Source organism: Lagopus muta, chromosome 11 (genome assembly GCF_023343835.1).
Source record: "Lagopus muta isolate bLagMut1 chromosome 11, bLagMut1 primary, whole genome shotgun sequence".
NCBI classification, from domain to species: Eukaryota; Metazoa; Chordata; class Aves; order Galliformes; family Phasianidae; genus Lagopus; species Lagopus muta.
In genome coordinates, this window is record NC_064443.1 from 1697717 (window position 1) to 1716453 (window position 18737).

General features: G+C 57.5%; 2 protein-coding genes across 2 annotated transcripts; one reads left to right on the forward strand and one right to left on the reverse strand.

The window, feature by feature from the left end:
- Positions 1-2573: 2573 nt before the first annotated feature.
- On the reverse strand, positions 2574-5025 carry LOC125698689 (PHD finger protein 7-like). The gene is made up of 6 exons (XM_048957356.1): positions 4712-5025; positions 4330-4454; positions 3781-4140; positions 3507-3620; positions 3237-3355; positions 2574-3095 (listed from the first exon to the last, which is right to left on the reverse strand). Exons 1-6 carry the CDS (start codon positions 4832-4834, stop codon positions 2755-2757), a joined length of 1182 nt encoding a protein of 393 aa, XP_048813313.1. The 5' UTR covers positions 4835-5025; the 3' UTR covers positions 2574-2754.
- A 6115-nt stretch (positions 5026-11140) lies between these two features.
- On the forward strand, positions 11141-18643 carry LOC125698716 (PHD finger protein 7-like). The gene is made up of 3 exons (XM_048957407.1): positions 11141-11198; positions 18144-18245; positions 18502-18643. The coding sequence occupies exons 1-3, from the start codon at positions 11166-11168 to the stop codon at positions 18628-18630; spliced, it is 264 nt and encodes an 87-aa protein (XP_048813364.1). The 5' UTR covers positions 11141-11165; the 3' UTR covers positions 18631-18643.
- Positions 18644-18737: the final 94 nt, after the last annotated feature.

Genomic DNA, 18737 nt, shown 5'->3' on the forward strand with positions numbered 1-18737 from the left:
ATGGCTCTTCCTGGGCTGGCACACGCTACAACAGCTGGAAAGTCTCAGTTGGTTTGAGAAATTTTCTGGAAAAGTTGGTGCCTTCACATGCTAAATCCACTCCTAACTCAGTATCTGAATGTTGAACAGGACTTGAAAGTGCAACATATATGAATATAAAGGCTTACCAAAGAGAAACCAGTATGCAGGGCTTCACCACGCTCCTGCAGAAACAGAGGAGTAATCAGAACAGCTTTGCATGACCAAAAGTGCTTACAAAGCTACTGACTTCACAGAACTTTCTGTGCAAGATAACTGCGGTCAGCTGGAAAACCTTCACAAATGGGAACAATCAGATCATTTATTAAGTCCAAATGGACAGATTTTAAGTTTTATATCTCTGTGAACTTAGTCACAATTGTGTTCCTGCTGGTAACATTGGAAAAACTGACTGCCCAAACTACAGAGCAAGCAGGAACTCTCCTTTGTTATTCCACTATGTACAGAGAAGCGTGTTAAAGCAGACATAATATAAATTAGTGGCAAATTTGCAAGCCCCATCTTACCAGAGGATGATATCCCTGGTTTCACAGTCTGCCTTGCTCATCTCATTTTAGCAGTGCATACACTCGTGAACAACTGTTTTCAAGGATGAAACACAGGAAGAATAAAATATCATGGAACAGATCCTCCTAGAAGTTATGTTAAGGCACATGCGAGATAAACAGGTGATTCAAGACAGACAGCAAGGCCTCACCAAGGACAGATCGTGCCTGACCAATCTGGTGGCATTCTATGATGGAGTGATGGCTTTGGTGAATGGGAGAAGGGCAGTGGATGTCATCTACCTGGACTTCTGCACGGCCTTTGATGTGGTCCCTCACCACATCCTTCTCTCTAAATTGGAGAGGTGTGGATTTGAAGGGTGGCCTGCTCGATGGATTAGGAATTGGCTGTCTGGACACAGCCAAAGGGCTGTGATCAATGGTTCTGTGTCAGGGTGCAGGCTGGTCACAAGCGGTGTCCCTCAAGGGTCAGTCTTGGGACCGGTGCTCTTCAACATCTTCATCAATGACACAGTCATCGAGTGCACCCTCAGCAACTTTGCAGATGACACCAAGCTGAGCGGTGTGGTCAATACTTTGGAAGGAAGGGAAGCCATCCAGAGGGACCTGGACAGGCTGGAGAAGTGGGCCCATGAAAACCTAATGAGATCCAATAGGGCCAAGTGCAGGTGCTGGGTCAGGACAATACCATGTATTTATACAAACTGGAAGATCTCCTGGAAGCAGCCCTGCAGAGAAGGACCTGGGGGTCCTGGCGGACGAGAAGCTGGCCATGAGGCAGCAGTGTGCGCCTGCAGCCCAGAAGGCCAGCTGTGTTCCGGGCTGCATGAAAAAGGGGCAGCCAGCAGGAGAGGGAGGTGATCGTCCCCCTCTGCTCGGCTCTTGTGAGGCCCCATCTGCAGCGCTGCGTCCAGGCCTGGGGCCCCCAGCACAGCAAGGACGTGGAGCTCTGGGAGTGGGGCCAGAGGAGGCACTGAGATGAGCAGAGGGCTGGAGCAGCTCTGCTGTGACGAAAGGTTGAGGGAACTGGGCTTATTCGGCTTGGAGAAGAGAAGACTGCAGGGAGAACTCATTGTGGCCTTCCAGTACTTAAAGGGAGCATGTAAACAGGAGGGGATACAGCTGTTTACAATGGTGGATAGTGATAGGACAAGGGGAATGGTGTTAAACTGAGACAGGGGAGGTTTAGGTTGGATATCAGGAGGAAGTTTTTCACCCAGAGGGTGGTGAGGCACTGGCACAGGTTGCCAAGGAGGCTGTGGATGCCCCATCCCTGCAGGCATTGAAGGCCAGGCTGGATGTGGCTCTGGGCAGCCTGGGCTGCTGGTTGGTGACCTGCACACAGCAGGGGGTTGGAACTGGATGAGCACTGTGCTCCTTTTCAACCCAGGCCATTCTGTGATTCTATGGTTCTGCAGCACACACGCACTCACCCAGAGGTCCCCGGCCTTGGCTGCAGGGCCCAACCGCTGAGCTTATGCTCTACAGCATTGCTCACTCGGCCCGTATGCTCAGCCGAAGGGCGAAGCGCATTCTTTTCAGGCCCCCCAAAAGGCCGGGCTCTCCGGGGCCACATCTGCTATCAGCGTTCCGGCCTGATGACCCGCGGTCGTCGGAGCGCTACAGGGACGCACGGCGAACCGCGAAACAGGCGGCGCCGCCCTTCCGGCCGAAACTACAGCTCCCAGCGTGCAGCGGGACGGTGCGCATGCGCGCCGCAACCGAGCGGACCAGGCTTTTTGAGTTACGGCTGCTTGAATCCACGGGGAGTGCCGCAGAGCTGTCCTGGACGAGGTGTGGGATACGTGGCGCCTAGCCCAGGAGGAAGGCCCGGCTCCTGGCCCACCCCACAGCCGGCAGCAGCCGCGGGTCTGCCAAATGCAGCAACGTCCCCATGATGAAAGAAACACCCCCAGAATGGGCTGCAGCTGCCAGCCTGGCCTCCTCCACACTGCATGTTGGAAACGTTGTGCTCCGCTGGAGTCAGGGCCAGAGCCCAGCTCAGCCTGAACCCAGCCACGGGGAGGAAGGAGTGGGTTGGGTGCTGCAGGGAAGGGATCCCTGTGGCTGCAGCCCCTACAGCTGCCCACATCGGGAAAGGCAGAGAAGAACCAAACCGACAGTGGCATGATGGAACTGTCAGATTTATTGATGGACTTTGATGACTTTATACAGCAATTGGAGCTGGCACACGGCCGCTCCTATGACATCAGTGGGGCCGGCGGTTGATGTTCCGGGCCCCACGTGGAACCCGGGAGCGGCTTCGGCCCCAGGCTGGCCGTCGCCGCCTGGACCGGCTCCTGCGGCGTCTCTGGGGCTGGCTGTTGGTCTCTGCAGCCCGATGGTCCAGAGGCGAGCGGCTCCGAGTCCTGGCCCGCTGTGTCTGCCCGGAGAGCGGCTCAGGCACCTGGGAGCTGTGATCTGGTCCCGATGGTGCCTGGTTGGTGGTGTTGGAGCTGCTGCTCTCCTGTCCTGTAGGGCCTTGGGATGGCCCCAGTCCCTGCTGGCTGGTGGTGTTGGGGCCAGCGCTGTCCGCATTGGTGCTGGAGGCTGTAAGGGGAGGCAGGAAGGTGAGCGGGACAGATGTCCAGCCCCGGGGTGGGACAGGCTCTCATCCCTCCTGGGCCAAAGGGACTTGAGCAAGGCCTCGCCTGGCCCCAGCCCAGCAGCACGCGGCCGTTTGCCTCTTACCGATGCCCTCTCCAGCACAGGTGTTGCACTCCCATCTGGTTGTGCTCAGACTCAGGTTGGAGCAGAGTCGATGGGTGCCTTGTGCAGCGCAGGAGCTGCAGAGGAGCAGCTGCCAGGGCCTGGAGAAAACAGCGGGTTGTGGCCGTGAGGACAAAGTGAGCTGAGCCAGGGAGCGCCCGGCACAGCTCTGGTGCTCAGTTTGTGCTCTCCCAGCCCGTGGTGAGGCTGCGATCCCACACCGAGCCCCAGAGGGCTGCTGAGGTAACTCACCCGTCTCCCTCTTGTCGTTCCCTGCCGCCTGGGTAACGGCAGTCGCTGGCATCGCAGCGCCGATGCCTAACTCCCAGGGATGCGTAGGCACGGTTGTTCTCCCACTTTGGTTTTCTGCCAGAGAAAGGAGGGAATGTGATGAGCTGCCAGTGCCTGTAGAGTAAGACTGAGCAAAGCCACCCCCGCAGCCAAGGGCCAGGCCTGCTGGGGCAGTCCTTGGGCAGGCACAGCTCTTGTGCCCTCATGTGTCGAGAGCTGGCTGAAGGCCACCCACCTGGCTGGGATGTGGATGCCCAGGTTGATCATTTCCTGAATGAAGACCTCTCTGTCTCGGCAGAGAGGGCACTGGAAGCAGCGAAGCCCAGCGCTCTTGGCCATTCCCTGCAGCAGAAACACAAGCAGTGTGAGCGTGAGCCAGGCCTGGTGCTGCTGAGCGCCTGCCTGCCTGCTGGGCGAGGGGAGAGCTCCTACCTGGATGCAGGCGCGGTGGAACCAGGCGTGTTGGCAGGCAGGGCACACCATGGTGCTGTACGACCTGCAGACCCCCACGGGCTCCATGCAGATGATGCAGGTCGTGTCCTGCGTTGGCGCTGTCTCCACTGGCTGCTGGGGGAGGTGCTCCCAGCAGAAGGACCTGGAGGAAGGTGGGAGGGACGGGCAAGGTGAGAAGTGCTGCCAGGAGGGCAGAGGAACAGGAAGGAGCCCCAGGCCTTGGCTGTGGCTCTGCCAGGCTGCTGGGAGGCATCACGGCGCGCTCCTCGCTTCTTTGGCTGGTGCTGAAGCAGGGGTTGGAGGCCCACAGGCGATGCCTGGCAGCCCTTACCAGTGTCGGTCAAAGTGCTGGGTGACGCATTGACCCTCGTTGGCGCAGGGGAAATGGAAGCTGCGGTCGCAGCCCGTCTCCGCGCAGGTGATGGTGGCCCCGCGCTGGCCACAAACAAAGCAGAGCTGTAAAGAGCAGAGCATTTCCCATCAGCTGCAGGCTCAGGGCCTACGCAGCGGGCCCCGCACCTCTGTGCAGGGCACGGGATGGGGGCAGGGCTGGCTGGCACTCTGCAGAGCTGCCTGCTGAACAGGGCTGGTCTGCAAGAGCAGGGATTTCTCTTGGGGCTGGCTGGAAGGGCTGGGATTGCTTTCTTTGGACCAGGCTAAGCTCAGCCATGCCTCCGCTGGCACCAAGCTGCCTGTTCCGGTGCGGTGCTCACCGTCTGCTCTGCCTGCCTCACGGTGCGTATGAGGTCTTCAACGTGGAACAGACCTTTATTTTGATTGTCTATTCCATGTTGACAAAGACCGTTGGCAAATCCCTGTAGAGGAGGAAAGAGCATGATGTTATTAATGCCGAAAGAAGGGAAGCACTGGTTGGAGGAAGGTGTCAGGAGGCACGAGGGAACTCACCACACAAAATGCATGGAAACACATCCCATACATCTCGTATCTCCTGCCGAAGATGGATTTCTGGTTATCCACTCGGCCACAGAGCACGCATGCTGGAGAGGAGAGAGAAACAGCAGTGAGCAGCTTGCCGGGCCAGGTGTTCCCAGGGCTGTCCCAGGGGCTGCTGTGTGCCAGCGTGCCAGCTGAGGGGCAGGGCTGGTGGCCGTGGAGGGGTGCGTGCAGGGATACTTTGCTCTCACCTGGCTCACTCGAGCCGGTGGCATCCTGAGTCCCCTCGGACATCGTGTGCACAAACGGCGAGCACTCGCAGAGTGTCTGTCCCAGCAAAACCAGGCTTTCTCCTCCGCGTGACAACCTAGGGGAGAAGCGGGACGAGGCTGAGTTCTCAGCTCCGGCCCCGAGCGCTGGGGAACCCTCCTCCCTGGGCAGCCTCAGGCAGCCCCTTCCTCCCTGCTCACCTCACCAAGTCGCACTGAGCTCGGCCTGAGCCCCGCAGCCTCGGCTCTGTTCTGCACCCCGCAGGTCACAGTGGCCGTTCCGTGCCACCCTCTGTGATGCCATCACACCTCACCGGGGCTGAGGGCACCCAGGCAGCAGGGCGGAGGCTCTTGCAGCCAGCGCAGGGTGAGGGGCCCGGTGCCGGACGCAGCGCCGCTGGAACCCGGCGTGTTGGTGCTGCTGAAGGCACTGGGTGACACGTCCACCCTCCTATCCCCACCTGAGTGCTGCCGGGCCTGTGGCTCCAGCAGTATCCCAACCAAGCGCTCAGCTGTTCCCGTGACTTTTTGTTGCTTGCTGCTCATTACCTCTCGCTACAATAAATGACTCGATTCACAGAATCACAGCGTCCCTGTGGTTGGCAAAGACCAAAGATCCCCAGGTCCCACCGTCCACCCCCCACCTGCCCACGTCCCTCAGTGCCACATCCCCACGGTTCTGGGACGCCTCCATGGGCGCTGACTCCCCCAGCTCCCCATGCAGCTGTGCCAGTGCCCGACCGCTCTTTCAGCAAAGACGTTCTTCCTCAGATCCAGTGGGGATCCCCTGGTGCAACTGCAGGCCTTTCCCCCTCGTCCCAATGCTGCTACCTGGGAGAAGAGGCAGACCCCCTCCTTGCTACAGCCTCCTTTTGCAGAGTTATACGGCGTGGTGAGGCCTCCCCCGAGCCTCCTCCAGACTGCACAACCCCAGTTCATTCTGCCCCTCCTCATGGGACTTTTGTTCCAGACCCTTTCCTGCCCCGTTGCCCTTCCACGGACACACTTTCCTTCCTGCCTTCCTCCCATCCTCCCTTCCTTCCTTCAATCCTTCCTCCCTTCCTCCCTCCCTTCCTCCACCCCTCCCCTGCTCTGCCCCCCTCCCCCCTTCTTCCCTTCCCTTCCCTTCCCTTCCCTTCCCTTCCCTTCCCTTCCCTTCCCTTCCCTTCCCTTCCCTTCCCTTCCCTTCCCTTCCCTTCCCTTCCCTTCCCTTCCCTTCCCTTCCCTTCCCTTCCCTTCCCTTCCCTTCCCTTCCCTTCCCTTCCCTTCCCTTCCCTTCCCTTCCCTTCCCTTCCCTTCCCTTCCCTTCCCTTCCCTTCCCTTCCCTTCCCTTCCCTTCCCTTCCCTTCCCTTCCCTTCCCTTCCTTCTCTCTTTCTTTGTTTCCTTCTCTTTCTTTCCTTCTCTCTTTCTCCCTTTCTTTCTTGCTTTCTTGCTTGCTTGCTTGCTTTCAGAGGGAAGTGTATGTATTTATTTATTTACTTTAAATCACTGAAATTACTTATCATATATATCATATTTATTGCAGATCATATGCCAAACATCCTGTGGATCGGGGGGTTGCAAGTCTGGTTCCTTCCTCGGGCTCACCAGTCTGGTGTCTAAAGGGCAAATGGATCTCCGGGGCCCCAAAAGGTCTTTAGCCACAGAGCGCGTAGCTGCACCCGACAGCCTCGCTCCCGCTTTGTCCCACGTTTCTGTGTCACAGATCACAGCCCCATCTACTCCTTCTACATTACGAGACCCGCACCAAAAGTAGCCTTGAACCGAAGTTTCCACCTTAGCGTGGTGCTCCTGCAAAATCGTTTCCATTGATGTGGAACATCCTTCTTTGGAGTTGTTTCAGAACGGCGTTTGCTTAATTATGAACTAGGCAAGGGGTGTAGAGCGAACAAAGGCAACGACAGGCACTGCAGCGAGGGATGTTGAGGGGGGGCTTCGAGTCCGGGCCCCCCCTGGCTGCCTGGGCCGGCTTCCATCGGCTGCTGTGGAATCCCCCAAGGACCCTGATGCTCCCGGTCTGGTGAAGTCCTGTGCTGCCTGTGGGATGCGGAATAACAAAGAAGAAAGCACCAATAGCTTGTCAGTCTGTGATTTATGTTGGCTGTACCATTCCCGGGGATACGGAAGCCTGGGGATGACCTCAGCTGCACATCAATACAGATATTAAACACGATGGGCCCCAATCCCGACCCCTGGGAAAGTGAGAGGCGCTCAACTCCAATGGTTTCTGATCAGGAAATGATCTCAGTGAAGCAGCAAAGTTTTTATTCATTACTGCAACAGTGGGTGGGCAACCCCTTAGGGCAGGGAGACATTGGGCGCACGGTCAGTTGAACACTTCTCATATTATATATACATATATGTATGGACACTATATTATACCTCTTTCTCCCATCACAGGTTTTTACTGTTTCCTACTGGCCAAGTACTCCAGGCGTTCAATCCATGCAACAGTTAATAACTCGTCTTCCCATATGAGAGGTACCACGAGCCTCACGTTTTCAGGATCATTTTGTACATCTCCATGCATACAGGAGGGCAGTATTTCTTGAAGCTGTTATGCCTGTTTCATCCTATGCCAAGCCTTTCTTACCCTGCTCTGTATTTTTCCTTCCCTTACTACTTAGAAAGGACATGTTTAAGAATAAACCTGTAACAAAATACCTAAAGTTACTGAGCCCCAATTCCTGATTTATGACCCCTATTATGCTGCGCTAGCAAGCATAAACTTAATTCTGTATTTACATTTATTCAGCAGTTTTTCCCTCGCATATTCCTTTGCAAAAGCTCACATTGCTTGTGTTTGAACATGGTTGGTGCTGCTCAAGCCCTCTGTGTTAATTTCTTACCCCGGTCCATGGCCTAGCTTCTGCTCTGTTCTGCTGCTCAGCATCCTTCTTGCAGCAACTGCTTTGTAAGAAGGTTACAAGTTCAGTAAAGGCCTATGCCCTAGTATTAGAAGTTTCTACTGCTGTCACAGTTATCTCTAGATCTGTCTGTGTCCGTGGCAGGGGAACAGCAGGCCCACAGCCCCCCCCAAAAAAAGAGGGTGGGGGGCTGTGTCAAAGGTTTACAGGCCCATTCGGACCGGTTCCGTGACTGATGGGGCAGGGGACCCATAGACCCACGCCCAGGGAAAGGGGGAAGGGGATACAGGGGGAAGGGTAGGGAGATGGGCCTAAAAGCAAAACAGTGGCAACAAGCTGAGGGAGAACACTGATTTACTAACTATGATGTTGGAATGCAAGATAGCACAATACAATACATACAATTGGAGTTGAGGCTAATGAATCAAATAAAATGAGAGTGTCCAAAACCAAAGGCCTTACTCTAAAGCTGAAGGCAAGACAGCTGGGGAGCACGCACTGCTGAGACGAGCTGCAGAAAAAGAGCAGTCTTGTGACTTGCAAGCAGTTTTATCTTTCCCGCTGAATGGAGAACAGAAACACAAGGCCCTCTAGGGTACGCAGTTCTTCTCTTGTGAGAACCAGGCACCGGCAATGCAGCAGCCCGTGGTACCGGAGCTCTGACTCCAGCTCCCGGTGCTTCACGTGCTGTTACGGTGTGGAATACTGATAACAAAGATCATACAAGCATGACATTGGCAAAAACACAATCTAACTCTCACAGCAACACAACTCGTGACAGGTCGCCAGCCGCATTTAACTCCATTCACCGCCGCTCTGCACCCAGCCCTTCAGCCACTGCTTTACCCATCCCAGCCACGGGATGCCAGTTTCTCCAGAAGAATCAGCAGGAGACAGTGCCAAAGACTTTGCTGAAGTTAAACTACATCAACAGCCTTTGCCTCATCTACCAGGCAGATCACCTGATCATAGAAAGAGATCAGGTTGATTGAGCAGGACCTGCCTTTCATGAACCCACACAGGCCTTATTCTGCTTCCATCCCAGACCTCCAAGTCAGGGGGTGGAGTACCTGAGAATAATTGGTCTGACTTCTAAAGACAGGTGTAAAGAAGACACTGAGAACCTCAACCTTTTCCTTATCCACAGTAGTCATGTTCCCCACCCCATCTGGTAAAGGATGAAATCCTCCTTAGCCCTCCTCTTGTTGTTAACATATTTGTAAAAAGGTTTTTTGTTCTCTTTTCCTACAGTGGCCACCTTCAGTTCATGTTGGGCTTTCATCTTTCTAAGTTTCTCCCTGCATGATCCTGACCACTTCTGTGTGCTCCCCCTGAGTTGCCTGTCCCTTCTTCTACAGGAAGCAAACTGTTCTTCTCTCCCGGAGCCTCAGCAAAAGTTCCCTGCTCTTCTCTGCCGGCTCATTTTAAACCACATGGGAACAGCCTGCTCCTAGGCCTCTGAGACTGGGAATACAGGAAAACCTGTTCAGAGCAGCAGCTGTGGAGCAAGATAAACAGCATGAGAACCAAGGACACCTCTAGAAGAAGAAAGAACGGCTCACGGCTCTGATTGGATAAGCGCCTGCATGAACGGTTGAAGAGTGCTTTGTAGAATGCTCTGTCAATGTGGAGGGGTGGATGGCAAAGTTGTAGGGCAGGATGGGAAAGCAAGAAAAAGAAAACTTGTGAAGGTATGCAAGTGATGTGAGAACTTGTAATAAACACTTTGGATCATTCACATCTGAGTCCGTGCATCAGATGCTGCATAAGACTTCCTTCTGGAGGAGCGACCAGCCTTCCTAGACCCCCTAGCTCGTCTGGGCTGAATCCCAAGGGACCCTCCCTACCAGCATCCTGAGTAATTCAAAGCCTGCCCTCCTGAAGCCCAGGGTAGCAGTTTTGGAGAACCTGCAGTGTGTCAGGGAAATGACGCACGAAGGGTCTGGAACAAAAGTCCCACGAAGAGGGGCAGAATGAACTGGGGTTGTGCAGTCTGGAGGAGGCTCAGGGGAGGCCTCACCACGCCGTATAACTCTGCAAAAGCAGGCTGTAGCAAGGAGGGGGTCTGCCTCTTCTCCCAGGTAGCAGCGCTGGGACGAGGGGGAACGGCTTCCAGTTGCACCAGGGGATCCCCGTTGGATCCTAGGAAGAACGTCTTTGCTGAAAGAGCGGTCGGGCACTGGCACAGCTGCATGGGGAGCTGGGGGAGTCAGCGCCCATGGAGGCGTCCCAGAACCGTGGGGATGTGGCACTGAGGGACGTGGGCAGGTGGGGGGTGGATGGTGGGACCTGGGGATCTTTGGTCTTTGCCAACCACAGGGACGCTGTGATTCTGTGAATCGAGTCATTTATTGTAGCGAGAGGTAATGAGCAGCAAGCAACAAAAAGTCACGGGAACAGCTGAGCGCTTGGTTGGGATACTGCTGGAGCCACAGGCCCGGCAGCACTCAGGTGGGGCCAGGAGGGTGGACGTGTCGCCCAGTGCCTTCAGCAGCACCAACACGCCGGGTTCCAGCGGCGCTGCGTCCGGCACCGGGCCCCTCACCCTGCGCTGGCTGCAAGAGCCTCCGCCCTGCTGCCTGGGTGCCCTCAGCCCCGGTGAGGTGAGATGGCATCACAGAGGGTGGCACGGAACGGCCACTGTGACCTGCGGGGTGCAGAACAGAGCCAAGGCTGCGGGGCTCAGGCCGAGCTCAGTGCGACTTGGTGAGGTGAGCAGGGAGGAAGGGGCTGCCTGAGGCTGCCCAGGGAGGAGGGTTCCCCAGCGCTCGGGGCCTGAGCTGAGAACTCAGCCTCGTCCCGCTTCTCCCCTAGGTTGTCACGCGGAGGAGAAAGCCTGGTTTTGCTGGGACAGACACTCTGCGAGTGCTCGCCGTTTGTGCACACGATGTCCGAGGGGACTCAGGATGCCACCGGCTCGAGTGAGCCAGGTGAGAGCAAAGTATCCCTGCACGCACCCCTCCACGACCACCAGCCCTGCCCCTCAGCTGGCACGCTGGCTCACAGCAGCCCCTGGGACAGCCCTGGGGACACCTGGCCCTGCAAGCTGCTCACTGCTGTTTCTCTCTCCTCTCCAGCATGCGTGCTCTGTGGCCGAGTGGATAACCAGAAATCCATCTTCGGCAGGAGATACGAGATGTATGGGATGTGTTTCCATGCATTTTGTGTGGTGAGTTCCCTCGTGCCTCCTGACACCTTCCTCCAACCAGCGCTTCCCTTCTTTCGGCATTAATAACATCATGCTCTTTCCTCCTCTACAGGGATTTGCCAACGGTCTTTGTCAACATGGAATAGACAATCAAAATAAAGGTCTGTTCCACGTTGAAGACCTCATACGCACCGTGAGGCAGGCAGAGCAGACGGTGAGCACCGCACCGGAACAGGGAGCTTGGTGCCAGCGGAGGCATGGCGTGCTTAGCCTGGTCCAAAGAAAGCAATCCCAGCCCTTCCAGCCAGCCCCAAGAGAAATCCCTGCTCTTGCAGACCAGCCCTGTTCAGCAGGCAGCTCTGCAGAGTGCCAGCCAGCCCTGCCTCCATCCCGTGCCCTGCACAGAGGTGCGGGGCCCGCTGCGTAGGCCCTGAGCCTGCAGCTGATGGGAAATGCTCTGCTCTTTACAGCTCTGCTTTGTTTGTGGCCAGCGCGGGGCCACCATCACCTGCGCGGAGACGAGCTGCAACCGCAGCTTCCATTTCCCCTGCGCCAACGAGGGTCAATGCGTCACCCAGCACTTTGACCGACACTGGTAAGGGCTGCCAGGCATCGCCTGCGGGCCTCCAACCCCTGCTTCAGCACCAGCCAAAGAAGCGAGGAGCGCGCCGTGACGCCTCCCAGCAGCCTGGCAGAGCCAGTGCCATGGCCTGGGGCTCCTTCCTGTTCCTCTGCCCTCCTGGCAGCACTTCTCACCTTGCCCGTCCCTCCCATCTTCCTCCAGGTCCTTCTGCTGGGAGCACCTCCCACAGCAGCCAGTGGAGACAGCGCCAACGCAGGACACGACCTGCATCATCTGCATGGAGCCCGTGGGGGTCTGCAGGTCGTACAGCACCATGGTGTGCCCTGCCTGCCAACACGCCTGGTTCCACCGCGCCTGCATCCAGGTAGGAGCTCTCCCCTCGCCCAGCAGGCAGGCAGGCGCTCAGCAGCACCAGGCCTGGCTCACGCTCACACTGCTTGTGTTTCTGCTGCAGGGAATGGCCAAGAGCGCTGGGCTTCGCTGCTTCCAGTGCCCTCTCTGCCGAGACAGAGAGGTCTTCATTCAGGAAATGATCAACCTGGGCATCCACATCCCAGCCAGGTGGGTGGCCTTCAGCCAGCTCTCGACACATGAGGGCACAAGAGCTGTGCCTGCCCAAGGACTGCCCCAGCAGGCCTGGCCCTTGGCTGCGGGGGTGGCTTTGCTCAGTCTTACTCTACAGGCACTGGCAGCTCATCACATTCCCTCCTTTCTCTGGCAGAAAACCAAAGTGGGAGAACAACCGTGCCTACGCATCCCTGGGAGTTAGGCACCGGCGCTGCGATGCCAGCGACTGCTGTTACCCAGGCGGCAGGGAACGACAAGAGGGAGACGGGTGAGTTACCTCAGCAGCCCTCTGGGGCTCGGCGTGAGATCGCAGCCTCACCACGGGCTGGGAGAGCACACACTGAGCACCAGAGTTGTGCCGGGCACTCCCTGGCTCAGCTCACTTTGTCCTCACGGCCACAACCCGCTGTTTTCTCCAGGCCCTGGCAGCTGCTCCTCTGCAGCTCCTGCGCTGCACAAGGCACCCATCGACTCTGCTCCAACCTGAGTCTGAGCACAACCAGATGGGAGTGCAACACCTGTGCTGGAGAGGGCATCGGTAAGAGGCAAACGGCCGCGTGCTGCTGGGCTGGGGCCAGGCGAGGCCTTGCTCAAGTCCCTTTGGCCCAGGAGGGATGAGAGCCTGTCCCACCCCGGGGCTGGACATCTGTCCCGCTCACCTTCCTGCCTCCCCTTACAGCCTCCAGCACCAATGCGGACAGCGCTGGCCCCAACACCACCAGCCAGCAGGGACTGGGGCCATCCCAAGGCCCTACAGGACAGGAGAGCAGCAGCTCCGACACCACCAACCAGGCACCATCCAGACCAGGTCACAGCTCCCAGGTGCCTGAGCTGCTCTCCGGGCAGACACAGCGGGCCAGGACTCGGAGCCGCTCGCCTCTGGACCATCGGGCTGCAGAGACCAACAGCCAGCCCCAGAGACACCGCAGGAGCCGGTCCAGGCGGCGACGGCCAGCCTGGGGCCGAAGCCGCTCGCGGGTTCCACGTCGGGCCCGGAACATCAACCGCCGGCCCCACTGATGTCATAGGAGCGGCCGTGTGCCAGCTCCAATTGCTGTATAAAGTCATCAAAGTCCATCAATAAATCTGACAATTCCATCATGCCACTGTCGGTTTGGTTCTTCTCCGCCTTTCCCGAAGTGGGCAGCTTTAGGGGCTGCAACCACGGGCATCTCTTCTCCCCAGCACCCAACCCACTCCTTCCTCCCCCCAGCCCGGTTCAGGCTGAGCTGGGTTCTGGCCCCGCCTCCAGCAGGCGCAACGTTTCCAACGCACAACGTGGCGGAGGCCAGGCTGGCAGCTGCAGCCCATTCTGGGGGTGTTTCTGCCATCGTGGGGATGCCGCTGTGTTTGGGACACACGGGCAGCGCCACGGCTGCTGCCGGCTGTGGGGTGGGCCAGGACCCGGGCTTTCCTCCTGCATTTGGGCAGTGCCTCAGGTCTGCTGTCACTGCAGTCCTAGAGCTGGGGTAGACATCAGAGCTGCTCTCAGTTGAATACAGGCTGTTTGGCATTCTGGATTCCAGTCCAAAATTTCTCCTTCTCCTTTCACAGCTTCCTATTCCACGATCCTCCATCAGTCCACAGTTTGGTATCCATAATCTACAGCATCCTGCCGTCCCTAAGGAAGCTTGCATTTCCCATTTATTTGGATTTTGGCTCTGGTATTTGACGTACGGCCTCCTTGCCCTCATCCCCAGGCTTTGGTATCCCCGACGGATGGTAAAACCAACATAAATCACAGACTGACAAGCTATTGGTGCTTTCCTCGTGGATCCTCTGCATCCTGCAGAGCTCGGACAATTCCGGAGACTTGTTGCCACTTGTGGTATTTCCTCCTTGCCTCAGCACCTATAAGGAGTTCACCTGCACACTGGCGCAGTGTAGCTTCCAGCCGTCTGTGCCCTCGTCCCTCCAGTTCCTTAGCAAGCTGATTCCCAAGCATGATGGGGCGGGCTATTTGTAAAGCCCTCAGGGAGCACAGTCCAACACCACTGTGTTTTCCTTCCAGTTTGGGGGTTTTTGCACTCCAACACAAAGGAGGGCATGTGGGTTTTCCATAAGGGGATGTGCTTCCATCACAATTGGACTGACAGCCTTCCATCCTGAACCAGCTGACGTTCTGTGCAGTGAGGCTTTGTGGCTGGCAGAAGTGCGGTACTGCACCGTGAGCAGCATTCAGTGATGGTCCGTGAGTCACAGCACTACCAACCAGAGGCTGAGTTCCTCTCCTACCTTCCATTTCTAGGAGGTACTGGCTTTGTCTTGCGGGCTTAACTCCTGGCTTTAGGGGTATTCAGACTGTCTCTGGTGCTTTGGATCACCCTGGAATTTTAGCAGCCCACCCCAGTGGATTTACAGCAGACAGCACTTCATGGGGGCCTACGATTTTATTTTATTGGCAGTTATTTGCACATTCAGTGTGTTCGCTAAGTCTCTCCCAACTCAAGGTATTGGACACTGAAGGACATACGAGAACTCCTGGGTAAACACCTGGCTTCCAATCCTCTTCTCAACTGCCTTTGTCCAACCAGAAAGTAAGGCTGCATGGCTTTGGCCGTTCAGAAGCCTGCGTTTAGCCAGAGTATCAAAACGCACTTAATTGCCATAGCAGATGTTCGCCCTGCACCCCGAGGCCCGGTTTCAGCCCAGGTAGGGCTAACGTTGCACCAACGTTGGCTGGTTGGTGAGCAATGAGTGCGCACCCGCGGCCGGGCCGGGCCGTTGTGTGCGAAGAGCTGCCACCATGATGGCGTGGGGAAGGGGAGCCCATGCGCCGTGAGTTGGGCACGGACAAAAGAAACCGGACCCAGGCCAAAAAGCAGCAGCACAAGCCGCACCCCTTCTCCCACAGCATTGACATCTGCAGCAGCCGCCGGGGCTGCTCCAGCCAGCCAGGCCTGGGACGCTGCATGGGGATATGGGCGCCACGGCGTGTGGGCCTGGGGGGCCGCTGGGCTTCCTCCGAGCGGAACCACTGCGGGGGGCGATGCCTGGTGCTGACAGGCAAAGCGGGCGGGAGGAGGGGAACGAGGCCAAGGAAGTAGGAATCCGTGTCTGCTCCTGGGGGCCTGTGAAATACAAGACCTGCTCTGAGAGCCTTCCCTGTCGACTGGCTCTCAAATTGGCTTGGCTTTTATTGAGACTGGAGCCCTTTCTGCTCAGACGTTCCCCCGATGGAGCTGCTGTTCTCTGGATCTCCTCGCCAAGGAGGGCGACTTTGCCCACCGTCTGCCTCAGGGCTTGTGGGACAAACAAAGACATTATGAACCCTTGCAGCCTTGCAGATGAGTAAACAAGCTTTGCCGCTACTCGCGCCAGGCGTAAACACACACGAGGCGCCTGGCTCCTGCACGTTTCCAAGGGGCTGTGACGGGGCTATGAAAGCTTGTAAGCACCTACAGTAAAGGTCTTTGTTCTGCACCAGCAACAGAGTCCGCGTCTCGCTTGCCACAAGGACCCCTGCCCTCCCGGCAGCGGGTTGCTGCAGTTTTCAACTGGATGCACGCATGGGTGAACATCCAGTTATTCACGGTGCCTGCGCTGCTTTTCTGGTCGTCAGCTTGTAACAATGTCAAAAGACACATGCATTTCAATAGTTGCCACAGTATCTAAAATAGATACGTACTTCTGCGCCCAGCGGTACAAAGGCTGCTCCAGAGGTATCTCCTCCTGTCCGGTGATAGTGGCCCATGGCATCAGGGGGGGATGTGGGTGGGATGGCAGCAGGGCTTGCACCTTTCTGGCAGCAGGGAGCACAGCGAGGCACTGGGCTGTGCGGTTCAGCAGTGCTGACAGCCACAGTGCGTTACTCCCGCTGGTGCAGGCTTGTACGACTGTGGCATGCAGACTGTCCACCACTGCTGATGAAAATGCGCAGCTAATGGTTGCAACTACGTTGAGAAATAGCCTATGGAAGTGCAGAATTTGCTTTATTAAACAGTGTTATTATGCTGTGTCTGGAGTAGTTTCAAAGGAAATAGGGCAGGCATTATTTTTGGAGTGACCTACCTAAATCTCAAGTCATTCGATACCCAGATGCTAATGACAAGGACTTGCTACCACCAAGTACTAGTGGTGAGTAAAAGATGTGAGTGGTGCTCCAGAGGGCTCCAGACTGAGGCCAGTGGGGAAGAAGCGCTGATCTGCTTGAGAGCCCTGCACGGGGATCGGGATGGCTGGCTGGATGGGCAGAGCCTCAGCAACTGGATAGGGCCAAGAAGACCAAGTGCTGGCTGCTGCTCTTTGCTCACAGCAACCCCAGGCAACGCTACAGTGCTGCAGCACCGTGCCCAGGTGCCCAGGAAGGCCGAGGGCATCCTGGCTTGCAGCGGAAACGGTGCAGCCAGCAGGAGCAGGGAGGTGATCGTGGCCCCGTAGCCTGCGCTGGGGAGGCCACAGCTCAAGCGCTGGATTCTGTTCTGGGCCCCTCACTGCAAGAAAGACATGGAGGCCCTGCAGTGTGTTCGTGGAAGGGCAACGGGGCAGGAAAGGGTCTGGGACAAAAGTTCCATGAGGAGGGGCAGAATGAACTGGGGTTGTGCAGTCTGGAGGAGGCTCAGGGGAGGCCTCACCACGCCGTATAACTCTGCAAAAGGAGGCTGTAGCAAGGAGGGGGTCTGCCTCTTCTCCCAGGTAGCAGCGTTGGGACGAGGGGGAACGGCCTGCAGTTGCACCAGGGGATCCCCACTGGATCTGAGGAAGAACGTCTTTGCTGAAAGAGCGGTCGGGCACTGGCACAGCTGCATGGGGAGCTGGGGGAGTCAGCGCCCATGGAGGCGTCCCAGAACCGTGGGGATGTGGCACTGAGGGACGTGGGCAGGTGGGGGGTGGATGGTGGGACCTGGTGACCTTAGAGGTGTTTGCCAACCACAGGGACGCTGTGATTCTGTGAATGGAGTCATTTATTGTAGCGAGAGGTAATGAGCAGCAAGCAACAAAAAGTCACGGGAAAAGGTGAGCGCTTGGTTGGGATACTGCTGGAGCCACAGGCCCGGCAGCACTCAGGTGGGGCCAGGAGGGTGGACGTGTCGCCCAGTGCCTTCAGCAGCACCAACACGCCGGGTTCCAGCGGCGCTGCGTCCGGCACCGGGCCCCTCACCCTGCGCTGGCTGCAAGAGCCTCCGCCCTGCTGCCTGGGTGCCCTCAGCCCCGGTGAGGTGTGATGGCATCACAGAGGGTGGCACGGAACGGCCACTGTGACCTGCGGGGTGCAGAACAGAGCCAAGGCTGCGGGGCTCAGGCCGAGCTCAGTGCGACTTGGTGAGGTGAGCAGGGAGGAAGGGGCTGCCTGAGGCTGCCCAGGGAGGAGGGTTCCCCAGCGCTCGGGGCCTGAGCTGAGAACTCAGCCTCGTCCCGCTTCTCCCCTAGGTTGTCACGCGGAGGAGAAAGCCTGGTTTTGCTGGGACAGACACTCTGCGAGTGCTCGCCGTTTGCGCACACGATGTCCGAGGGGACTCAGGATGCCACCGGCTCGAGTGAGCCAGGTGAGAGCAAAGTATCCCTGCACGCACCCCTCCACGGCCACCAGCCCTGCCCCTCAGCTGGCACGCTGGCTCACAGCAGCCCCTGGGACAGCCCTGGGGACACCTGGCCCTGCAAGCTGCTCACTGCTGTTTCTCTCTCCTCTCCAGCATGCGTGCTCTGTGGCCGAGTGGATAACCAGAAATCCATCTTCGGCAGGAGATACGAGATGTATGGGATGTGTTTCCATGCATTTTGCGTGGTGAGTTCCCTCGTGCCTCCTGACACCTTCCTCCAACCAGTGCTTCCCTTCTTTCGGCATTAATAACATCATGCTCTTTCCTCCTCTACAGGGATTTGCCAACGGTCTTTGTCAACATGGAATAGACAATCAAAATAAAGGTCTGTTCCACGTTGAAGACCTCATACGCACCGTGAGGCAGGCAGAGCAGACGGTGAGCACCGCACCGGAACAGGGAGCTTGGTGCCAGCGGAGGCATGGCGAGCTTAGCCTGGTCCAAAGAAAGCAATCCCAGCCCTTCCAGCCAGCCCCAAGAGAAATCCCTGCTCTTGCAGACCAGCCCTGTTCAGCAGGCAGCTCTGCAGAGTGCCAGCCAGCCCTGCCCCCATCCCGTGCCCTGCACAGAGGTGCGGGGCCCGCTGCGTAGGCCTTGAGCCTGCAGCTGATGGGAAATGCTCTGCTCTTTACAGCTCTGCTTTGTTTGTGGCCAGCGCGGGGCCACCATCACCTGCGCGGAGACGGGCTGCGACCGCAGCTTCCATTTCCCCTGCGCCAACGAGGGTCAATGCGTCACCCAGCACTTTGACCGACACTGGTAAGGGCTGCCAGGCATCGCCTGTGGGCCTCCAACCCCTGCTTCCGCACCAGCCAAAGAAGCGAGGAGCGCGCCGTGACGCCTCCCAGCAGCCTGGCAAAGCCAGAGCCA